This window comes from Stegodyphus dumicola, chromosome 8, assembly GCF_044657685.1.
Source record: "Stegodyphus dumicola isolate Sdum_Otavi_A_Nest chromosome 8, ASM4465768v1".
In the NCBI taxonomy this organism is placed as follows: Eukaryota; Metazoa; Arthropoda; class Arachnida; order Araneae; family Eresidae; genus Stegodyphus; species Stegodyphus dumicola.
Window position 1 is genome coordinate 98,833,584 of NC_140775.1, and position 12,363 is coordinate 98,845,946.

A 12,363-nucleotide genomic window follows, 5' to 3' on the forward strand; every position below is an offset into this window, starting at 1 on the left:
CCAGGTATGTTTTGTTTTAAAATATATCCATAAATTCTTTCATTATACGATTTTAGTTATAAAAAATTTAAAAAAATACATTTTTGAGCTGTCGTAATTTTCTTGGTCATATATAACTAAAAATAAAATTCTGGCGTTGCCGTTAGAACATTAATAAAATTTCAAAGAAAAATAAAAAAGAAATACTCTCTCTCTCACTACTTTTGAAATTTTTCTGATGAATTACATATGGCGTAAAGACGAAGAAAACGATGCTTAATAATAACACTAAACACACACACACAAAGAAAAAAATGTGAGGAGGGGGTTAGCTGAAGGGACGTAAGAGCAAACTGCTAGGCTGCGAGCTCAACAAGAGCGTAAAAAATCCTAACAACCGTTTTGGGAACTTTTAAAATCTGAAATCTTTCAGATATGTTTTGCTTATTTTTTAGATAATTGCATATATAACAATTATAACAATATATATAACAATTCTTTTGAAAAAAAAAAAAACACAAACATGCCTAGATTTTCGCGCATTAAGCTGCAAATAAATTATCATTAAAGCCATAAAGTAAGAAATTTAGAACTAATATTTTACAAAGACCAGAAATTGAAATTCATAATTAATATATATATATCATATATTGATTACATTCATATCACTTAAATTCTATTTGAGAATTTTAATTTTAAATCTGTCATAGCTGCCTGAATATCGACACTTTCATTACCGATTAAAAAAGAACTTTTAGATAACATGATTTATTTCATGCAGGAAAAATTAAAAAGCAATTTTAACTATAATAATATTCTTGGTTACGTGACTAAAAACAAAAGCGTGCAGTTTCTAACAACAGAAAATTTTAAATTAAAATTTTCAAAGAAAATTTTAAGTAAACTGAACCGAATCATTCTTCATAATTCGCTTTCTTATATTATTACTAAAATTATTCCTTGGAGTTCTGTTAATTTATAAACACGTGGATTGGATTTCCACGATTTGTTTTTAATCAAATATTACGGAAAATTTTGTGAGTGTTAAAATTATTTTCGATATGTTTAATTAAATAAAAATCAAAATATTTAGATGATAGATTTCACCTTAATAAGGATTTGAGAGAAAATTTTAAAATAAATTTAAAAAAATATCTGCGCCAACTTTAAAAAACAATTATTGTAGAATATTGTTAGTCATCCTAAACGCATAAATGTGCGAAATTTCAAGGAAACTGGTTTGGTAGGAAGGAGCCAAAAATTTATTTCAAGATTGCACTGAAACAAACAAACCGAGAAATCAAGTTAATAGCCTTAAAAAATGAAACAGTTCGTTTCTGCATGCATTATTTTAAACAATAACGCTATTTTTAAATGCATTTTGCATAAAATTCAGTCATTTTTTTTTCAAATGTATCCAAAATATTTCCTTTTTTATTTTCATTTAAATTTTATGATGAAAATAATATGCATCTCTAGCATCGATTATTATCACTCTCCTTAAAAAGATCTTAGCTTTTATTTGCTAGTATCGCTTTTAAGATATTAAATAAACGTTCCAGAACGCTCCAGTTGAAAAAATACATGATGAAATTCTATAACATTGGTAGATCAAATGTATGAACGTTTACCACTATCACATAAGAAATGGCGCTTTTGACATAAAAAAATTTCTGAATAATTTTTCATGTTTCAGAAATCTTCTGGAATAGTCTCACTAACAGTGGTAGTTTACTTCCCGATTCCCTCATAAAGGGCAAAAATTTTGCTTGGGACATACTGCAAAATTTAATTAATTTATTGAAATTGCTGACTTTCTCGTTTTTATTAGTTTATTCAGTTTAAGGAAACTGCTTTATGTGATTATGGCAAACCCACCAGGGCAATCTGCCTAAGAGCAGGAATGCCTTCGTGGAGGGTTCTTTAAGGAAAATTGGATCGTACAGACGTTACACATGCGGAAAACCACGAAAACGCCCATGCAGCCAGTCCGTTCGCGGGATTTCGAAGCTCGAACCGAACTATTAGTGTTCAGCGACTTTGGCCGTTACGCTCGGCCGTTGGTGGGCCCTCAATTTCAGGAAGCTCTTTAAAAAACAATTTAAACATTAATTACTTGAAAGTCATCATTTCTTAGACAGAGATTTCACTACGCGATTTTTATATAAAATACACTGAGATTTTTATTCGTTACAAAACATGCAGTTATATCTAAATAAAAAAAGTGATTTGAAATGTTAAAGATAGTTGTTTTCAGATTTGGTGATTCAATTTTTTTTCCTAGCATTATCTCAATTTAAAGTTAAAAGAAGCTTTGCAATACTGCGATTAGGTCTTTTTTCAGCTTTACTGTAGCTATGCTTGTTCAATGAATAAAGGAATACAGTTCCCCATCCCCCGCTTTTCGAAAGCGCAGCATTCCTATAAAACTTCTCGAAGCCAAAATAGCGTAGAAACAAATAGATATTTATTTATTTGGAAAATTGTTTCTAGCTTTCTAAGCCAACAAAATAACATGATAGATCATACTAAATAATACTTATATGTAGTAAAAAGAGCAAATAACATAAATATAACTCATATAAAGTACTGCTTATATAAATTATACGAGGAGAGAAAGATGATCACTTATTAATATCATCGTTGTCTGAACAGCAAGTAACCAACTTCTAAAATTTTTTTATACCTGTCCAAGAATCGAGTTTTGTCACCTCTTGGGGTAACATGAAAATCTTCAATTTCGGCAGCATGCTTGATTTGTGAAAATTAATTTCAGATGTTAATTATTCTTTAAATTATTCATTCACTTTTCGTTAAGAATTTTCTTTTGAGTAAGTCAAATAATTTCTTCTTCGAGAAAAAATACAAACTTTATTTACAGAGGTCAAAACGAATTATAAAATAGGCAAAATATTTAACAGGCATCATCTTTTTCTTCCTTAAAGATAATCATCATTATCATAATTTATCTTCATTCATACTTTGCCAAAGCGTAATCGAGATATTATCGTAAAACGATTCTGAAATCTCCATAGTTGCCAGTTATTCTAAGTAAAATCATAAAATAATTTTCATAAACGTTGAATAAATATTCATCGCATTTCTTCCATCATTAACTCAGAACATGACTGCTTAAACATTTTCTGCATTTCTTGTTATAATTTATTTCTACGCGCAGACGCAGCACCCTAAAAATTTAATTAATTTAATATAATTTTAAGTATGGTTTGAAAATTGATGTCAAATTTTACTGCAGTAATTTCACAAAACAAAAGTTGAAAGTTTTTTCAGAGGCAGTGATAAAAAATGAAAATTCTCATATTATCTTTGGAACCCTTACGGTCAGCGAAAATAGGTATTAATTCATATCTTTCCTAAAAAAGTGGGAAAAGCAGACTTTTCTCAAAGTTCGCTATAGTTGTCTTTGATCTCGAGCCAACAGCTTTCTTTGGTTAATCGAGTATCGTTAATGTCATACATATTATTTTCAAAGAAGAGTAAATCGAAAAGAATTTATTTTTTGAATTTAGACTTTTAATGATCAGGCAGTAAATCACTAATATCAACAAATTTATGTTCAATTACCTAATATTTAAGTTGTTTTCAAATTCTCTTTCTAAGTTACGGTAATTCAACTCATTCATGGATTTGATCATACATTTCTCAATCAGACAGCAACAATTTTCAACTTCATAATAGAAATTTTTTTCTCAACTATTTAAGGCGGCATTCCTATTAAGTTTTTGTAAATATGTTTTTAATCAGAGTTATCCTAAAATTTTCACTTGATCTTCGGATGTCTTACATCTAAAATTTCTTCTTTTATCAGCATTTTCAGTCAAATGTTTAGTCTATGGAAGCTTTCTAATTATTCTTTTTCTCCTACAGAACTTTAGGGTTCATAACGCACCTCTACTTGGCAAAATAGTCCCTTCTACAAATGAAGCACTTTCTTTCTGTACTGAAAATGCATTCTTAGCCAATTGGACATTTATTTATTGGATAAATTTTTCTAGCTTTCCAAAGCATTCAAAATAACAAGGCAAATCATACTAAATAATACTTAACTGTAGTAAAAGAGCAAATGATATGATGCTCATTTAAAGCACAGCTTACATAAAGTTATATTTTAGTTAAATTTCATTTCCCAGAACCGAAAAGATAGTGAGTTCCAAGTGCCTTACTGTAAGCTATTATATATGATATTTACAGTGATAATATGTGGATGAAATTCTCTACGCATCTTACTGTTTACAACTGGATGACCATTTATATTGAAAACTGGTCTGGGACTTTTTTAAGTGTAAATGATTCTGCATACACTCATAGATACATCAATCACATCATGGGATTGATAACACTGTCTGTGGATGTGCTAAAATTTCCCACAAATTCACTCTGCTCTTTTAGGTAAGAATCGGCTTTAATATTTTCTTGTTCTTGTATCGGATAAATTTTGCATCTTCAAAGTAATTTCTACAATATTTTCGTTGATTTCTTTCTCTCTGACATTTATAATCTTAATCTGTTTGCAGTCAATACGTAAAAATATGGAATTCTTATCTGTTTCCAGCTACTTTTCGGTAATTATTGGATGTTTTCAGATGAATACGATCTTCATGCATCGGCCTTCACCTTAGCTTCGCGCTTTTCTTCATAAGCCTTTTTAGAATTCAGACCTCAAATGAAGGTCAGTTGACCTCAGTATTCAAAATCATCACGAGTAATTTTCTTTCCTTCTTCCTTTTCAATAAAGGCAGCATGCAATCGTTTAATTCTTCATTAAAAAAAAAAAAAGGAAAAGAAAAGAAAAGAAAAAGAAGAAGAAGAAAAAAAAAAAAAAGAAAAAAGAAAAAAAAGAGGAAAAATTCATCATCTTTTATTTTACCACTAAAAGTTCTTATTAACTGTTCGGACGTCTTATTTCAAAGATGCTCAAATGCATTAATCTTTATTCAATTTTGGCTAAATTCCCCCCCCCCCCTTAGCTTTATCAACCCAAAAAGAGTATTAGTATCAAAATATAATTTTGAGTTAAATCATTATAAATAAGCCATTTCACGTCTCATTCGAATCTGTTGCCATTTGGCAAAATGCAAGATATTTATCTTCCAGACTGAATCTGTCCGTTGTGGATTAACAAACTAAGCTATATGAAAGGAATGTAGTCCATTAGAATATTCGTTTCTTACTTTTGAATCGGATTGATTTAAAGAATAAAAATGCATTTAATTCATGATCTATATAATTAAAAATATTCAGTATTTTCATAGAATGACGTTGTATATTTTTAGCCCAAAAGGGATGTTAGTTCAGAATGTGATATTAGTCTCGAAACTGCATTTTGCGTTGAATCACTGTAAACGGTGCTTCACTTTTCACGTTGTTGCCACCAAATATATCGCCCTATATCATGTTTAAAGAAATTAAATAATGAATAATTTGCCGGAATATATACCTGTTTTTCGCTTTGTGAAAAAAGAACGGTATCTAGAGCCATCGAATTTTGAATAACGCAGTCCTTTACCCGAATATGGGCACCTGAAATCCAGAATGTTAAATTTCGAATTTGTTTTATTACCTATTTTATATTTTGTAAAACTTTAAGAAATTTTTGATTAACAAACTCAACTTCAGAACGAGCAGTGGCAACATTGTTAAAAAAAAAAAAAAGAGAGAGAGAGAGAGAGAGAAAGAAAGAAAAAAAAAATATTCCTATCTCCAGCGCGCCAGACAATCTATCGGAAATTCTTAATACATGCTGTTTTTAAATATAGTTTGTGATTTTGCTGTTGAATCGAATTTTATGTGGCTTAAGCAAGGTGGTTAGAATAGATGAAGTAAGCATGACGTCACAAAAGTGAAGCCAAGATGTCAACAAACTGATGTCACGAGTTATCAAGACCGCCATACAACATACAGATAAGACTTTGAAACATATTGTTAAATAAAAGTACACTGACTTTGAGAGCAAAATATGTTCGTAGGCTCAGAAAAGTGTCTTTAGGCCTAATTTGCACAAAATACCTTTGAAACTTTCTTGGTTTTCCAGACTTTACCATTTGCAACAAAAAAAAAAAAAAAAAAAAAAAAAAAAAAAGATAATTTTCCCGCCTTTGTTACTGGTTTTATATTTTGCGAATTGCGCACTAGAAATGCGCGCTATGATCGCAATACCTGTTCATTTGCCTTGAAACTTTGATCATTTGCATGTTCGATCAAGATGTTTTCGCATACCAAATTTCGTCACGATCGCAAAAGCCCTTCTTGGTGCTTCGATTTTTTTGCAAAAGAGTGTATTTTTATTTTAACAAAGATTGTGTAGTTAATAAAGTGTTCTAAACGAAGCAATAAAAACTGTCTCATTTTCATTCAAATACTCACAATGAATCCTCTCCTGACGACTAACTTATCAAGATGGCCATCTCTAAAAGTGACCACTACTTCTAAAATCATAAGTTAAGACTGACATTGAGCATCACCCACTTAAGATGAGCCAAATCTTCTGGACTCCTGGGTGATCATCTTAGAAAGGGCTCACTATATTTAGTTTAAGAAGAAAAAACAAGTGATATATCGAGATTTTTTGAATATCAAATGAAATATGATCTTAACTGATGTGAATCAGTACTGATTTGTTATTATGATAACACAAAAAAATGCACAAACTTTCTCCATAAATAAATATACATAAACACTCTGTAAATAATATTACAAGTAAATCGCCTGTAGTTCAACCTACCGTGGAAGTAAAAGAAGAAATGCAAATTAAAAAGGTGTAAAATCTGATTTATATTTCGAGACAACATATTCGCTATGTTCAAGGTCTAAACACCTAACATCACTCTGAGCGTGGGGCGTTCTTTTTGGGGCGTTGGCTCATTTTCCTTCAGAATAATCGTGATTTTTGCTAAGTTCTGCAACTGAGCAGAATAATAAGACAATGAATACTCTAGGAGTCTGCTACGGAACATTTTTTTTTAAATACTAATGAGTTATTGTAGCTGAAGAAAAGTTAATAGCCATGTTTTGAACATTATACTTCATTAACTCGGCGACGAACAGCAACCTAGAAAGCATTCATATAGATGGTTGGTTTAATAATTATGTGACTTAATAAATGCAATTTACGACTGGTCAACCATCGCTAAACCTTCACATTTTGTTGTCACCGGTCTGGCGGGACACAAGACGGAGTTAAAAAAACCCAAAAAGACAGAAACAGTTTTAGTAAAAGCCTGCAGTTGAGTATACATTACTTAAAACACGATTTAATATACATTTCTAAGCTAAACGGAACGAAGAAAAGTAGCAAATTAATTTTTTGTCAAACGTAGTTGCTTTTAAACAGTGGAGAAAGTAACACCGAATCTATGAATCCGAAATCTAGCCATTTTCGATATTTTTTCTCTTTTAAATCAGACTTCTTAATTGCTTCATTCTTTAGAGGTAAATAAATATATATCCATAATGAAAACAAGATCCCCCAGAATATCCTATGAAAAGACACTAGACTGTGATATCTCTGCCCAAGTGATACTATCTACTTCATTAATGGGTTCTCTCCAGTTTCCTTTGTAAAAAGAATTCATTGAAAGTCAAAAAATTACCGTAAACCAAAAGGTTACTTAAGTAACTAGTGTTAAAGTAAAAGAGCAAAAATTACCAAAGTAAAATGTGTTATAGTAAAAGAGCATTATTTAAATATTTAAATTATTAAATAATAACCAATATTAAAATACTTTAAACTTAAAATTAAATAAAATTTAAATATTTTAATTTATAAACTATCTGTAAATTTTTCAATCATCTGAAAAAAAAATTCTGTAGTGTAAGAATGAAAGGAGGTTTATTGCTATTTTATCGAAAAAGTAACTAAATGTAAAGAAAAGCGCTTTACAGAATGCTGAAAGTGTTATAGTAATATTTCATCTGAATTTTAACCACAACATATTTTAAAATTACAATGAAATCTCTTGTATTGACCGACTACCTAAGACCTCTACGAAAGTAACTATTTTTCATGATTTATTTTGACGATAAACATTTGCACTGAACATCATTTTTCTGAGTAATCACTTCCACGTAAGATAAAAGGTCATTCATATAAAACCATTGGTGGTGGTCTTAGAGATGTTTCCCGGTACTTTTAAATTCTAACACATCAAATATATTATCATGTGTGAATTCCGTGAAACGTTCTAAAGCAGTTCAGATATCTCACATCAAAATCCTATCAGGGAGACATCAAATGCTCATTGAAGAAATTTAAATTAAGTAACCTTATTGTAACTTTATTTAAATTAAAAGTGAGCTTACCAACTACGATTCCAGATGGTTTAGAACTTCTGTGTTTGTTTAAGAAAAAACAGTATTCACTTCCAAAATTTGTTGCTATTATCAGAATTACTATTAACTTTCAGATGTTCATTAGAAAGTTCACTGAATGTGTTTACAATTGAAGCTAAAATTTAATTCATTTCATTACTACTACAGTATTAGCAGTTAGTATAATCAATTTTATATTACGCAATTTCAGTTTTATCTTAATCATTATGAAGCACAAATGAATTATACCTCCACATCTAAAAATCTTTGGGTGAAAAAAAAATCAGAATCCTGAAGAGTAACTGCAGTTGTTCCGATGAAAACAATCATTGTATATATAAGGGATTTCTCCCTTCTTTCTGCATGTCTTCGTCGTGTAACTAGAAGCACAATCAACGCGTATTCGGGAGGTCCGGCGTTCCTTCCCGGCGAGAGCATTGCACATTTTTCAACGTTTCAGCGTTGATTTAACCTAATGACTCTACAAAGGGAAAGTAAATATTTTTGAATTTCTTCAACATCATAGACAGGTTTGCTGAGTAGACAACTCAATAATTTTATCCATTATTTTCATCCTGTTTAGTAAAATGACTTTGTTTACAATACTTACGCAAGTATGGAACTTTGCAAAAGAATTTCAAATAATAATAAATCCTGTAGTCTGGAAGATGAGATGCAGTAAGTCGATGATACGAATACACTAAGCTAGAACTGTTTCAAGTTCTAGTTTAGATCATCAAAGGTGCCTTAAATTGCTGCATGGCAGTTCATCAAATAATCGAAACCGAACTCGTATTTGGTAGTCATAAATACTCTCGCGCATAATATGTAAACTTAATAGGAGTTGAAAAGATCCCGAATTCTTCTAAATGAACTCTATTGAAATAAGAGCCATCGAGAAATCATACAATATTTCACTTATTGCAATTCAATAAAAACGAGTTTTACCGTTTAAATAAAATTTTAAGTTGAATGGGATGAATGAACTATACGACTGAAATATATATCTCGTTATAGAAGTTTATTTTTATAATTAAGCTTTAGCAAATACAAATAACTTATATGGGCTCATAGTTTTCAGACACTCGTATTTTTGAAATTTTTTTGGCACAGATTTTGTACAAAATATTGAAACATAGACTCCAAATGTTTTTAAGTCTATTATTTTTCTCTATTTTAAGATTTGCTTGTTAAGAAAAAATATCCTCAAAATATTCCTTATGGCAGAATTATTTATTCAAAACGTATTAATCGGTAACTCACATAATAATTCGGACACCTGCAACTTCTATTGAAATGTTTCGGCAGCTGAAGATTATTGTCATAATTTTTTGTTTTAAATGAAAGTACATCACAATTATCGTCTGCATTTGGAAATTACTACTTCTTTAACAAAAAATATTAAGAGTTTCATATCTGAAGTGAACATGGCATGCCGCTACAGCCTAACAACAAGTTTTTTTAGAAATTTAATTGTTCTTCACTTTAAAGATGATAAAAGCATTTTAAAAATCCAAAACATTCTTGAGCAACTATCTTTTATGTTAAAAAATGATGGAAATTATGTGAAACTGTTGAAAATGCACTGAAGTCTGGACCACATTCCAAGCTAATACTTAGAAGTCAGAGATTTATACTACGAAAAAATATCAAACAAAACCCACACATTAATGCTATAAAACTTACAGAAGATTCATCTTCTAAATCGACTTCGTGCAGTTTGCAATAAAAGTTAATCCTGAATTTGCTAGTACAAGATACAGTGCGTGATCAGCAAGAAGGAAATTCTTCGTCAACAAAAAAACAAGATAAGTACTTCTGGCGTTCGCAAAATCTTAAGCAAAGATATATAATATTAAAACAATGTTATATTTTCAAACAGGTCACAGTTTAGGTTCGATGGACGAATTGCTGTGGACTGAAAGCGGAATAAACAATTGAATCCAAACAAAATTATTACCTACTGTTAAAAATGAGTGAAGGCATAACGGTTTGGGAATGTTTCTGCGCCTTTCGGGTGGGAAAGATAGTTTTTTATAGAAAATAATGTGGATAAGTATAAATATGTTAATATTCTTAGTGAAAATCTGAAAGTAAATACAAGAAAACTCGGAATGGAAAATACATTCAAGTTCTATCAGGCTAAAGACCTTAAACACACAGCCATAACTTACAGATTATCATACGACTGCTCTAAAATTGTCTCTTCGGACTTAAATCCTATACGGTGTAATTTGTAGAAAGAATAGGAAAATATGATTTCTCCGAAAACTCTATTTTAAGCAATTCTCACAGGGAGAATAGCACAAAATAGAACATCTTTATACGAAAAAATTAATCGAATCTCTGCCGAAGTACTTCAAAAGTGTAATTTTAGTTAAAGGCTATCCAAAAAGATATTGAATGTCCCGTTATTTTCCTGCTTTTATCAAACATAAATTGTTTGTTCAAAGCGTCCGAATAAGTACGCGAGTTCATTTTCAGAATTTTTTAAACTAAAACCCCTTTGAATAACTATGTTCCAAAACAAGCAGGCTTTAAGAAATGTGAATAAAAACGTACGTGAAAATATTTTATATTTAAGTTATGTCACTGGTATTTAGCAGCTGATACTTGCAAATAAAAATAGAAGACAGAAGTGTCCAAAAACAAATGCGAGCCACTCTAAACAGAATTTTTATGGTGGAAAATAGTCATAATATATGATATTAAAAATGTCCTCTATTAATCACATTAATGTTTCCATTAATTAAATAAATGTTAATTTAATTTGTTGCTATTCATTAACATTAAATTAATAGTAAGAAGTTTAGAATAGCTTAAAATTGTCTCTTTTTTGACAACGAGAAACAGTGCTCATTCATAATTTAGAAGATAAAAGAAAGATCACAGCATAGCAAAAGAACTAGAATAACTTAAACCTTCTTTTTTCGCACGTGGTTTGATCAAAGTAAAAACAATTAAAAAATTTTGTCGAAGATTAATAAAAGTAAACTTGAATAAAATATGAAACTAATATTTAAAAACTATTTTCGCGTTTTAAAATTATTACATAATTCTTACCTGTTCTCGAAATCTTCCGGTGATATATTCGTCACTCTTTCTACTTCTGTTAGATTTCGGCACATAGAGCAATCAACAGGCGGCATGAACATATTCTGAACTTCGGGTGGCATGTTTAGAACGCATAACTCATTTTCTATATCGAAACCGCGGAAGTAAAACCATGCTTTTGCGATGACAATCGCAATCGGTTCGGATCCAAACGAAACTACAAACGCAGCGACGAGAACTAACGCCGCAACAAGCCAAAATGCGACTTGTTTTGCCCAACATGCTTTTTTAGCCCTCAACTTTTTGACAGAAGGTAATTTTGAAAATTCCTCCGGGGTAATGCCAAGTTTTTCGCACTTACAGAAAATTTCTCGAAATAAGTCTTCCGGCTGCTTTCCCTTCAGTTTCTCTGCCATGCCTCACAAACCGGAAAAGCGAACGCGACTCTCTTTCCTCCATATTTGAAAGATCCGGCTTTTTTAAAGTTACTTCGATTTTCTGATTGCGGCGCCACCTATCGAATACCTTCCCAATTAAACAATGCGCGAGCTTTACGTACTTCAACATAAATCGCCATTTATTGGTTATACAGAAATTTGCCAATTTTCTTAACTTCCTCTAAAGAATGAAAATTATTTGGAATTGGGATTCAACCGAACTGAGTGCAAATTCTCAAGCGTTTCTTTTTCTATTCTTTCTTTAATCATAATTTCACTTTTTCATTATGTTATAAGTTAGAGGTGCTTAATTAATTCGCAATAAAAAGTCCAAATAAATCGTGCTTTTAACATATTTTAAAACAAATACTGACAAAAATGATTCATTTTATTCGTGGTTCTAATTGGTATGGATAAGTTATTTTTCTTTAAAAGTTACCAATAATTTGTATTTTTTGTAGTATTTGAATAGCAAATGAATAATTCAAATTTCCATTCCTTAAATACTTACTTAAATTTTAAATTTGTTAAGTTTGTACTTATTTAATAGTAAGGCAACAGGAAT

At 30.4% G+C, this 12,363-nt stretch overlaps 1 protein-coding gene across 1 annotated transcript in view; it reads right to left on the reverse strand.

Annotated features, from left to right (window-relative positions):
• LOC118180934 (bifunctional arginine demethylase and lysyl-hydroxylase JMJD6-like) overlaps positions 1-11,818 on the reverse strand; it is an 80,242-nt gene extending 68,424 nt beyond the window's left edge. Inside the window, exon 1 of the mRNA XM_035350015.2 lies at positions 11,371-11,818. Within this exon, the coding sequence (XP_035205906.1) occupies positions 11,371-11,777 (407 nt within the window). The 5' untranslated portion in view covers positions 11,778-11,818. The remainder of the gene's footprint in view (positions 1-11,370) is intronic.
• Between the last annotated feature and the right edge of the window lie 545 nt (positions 11,819-12,363).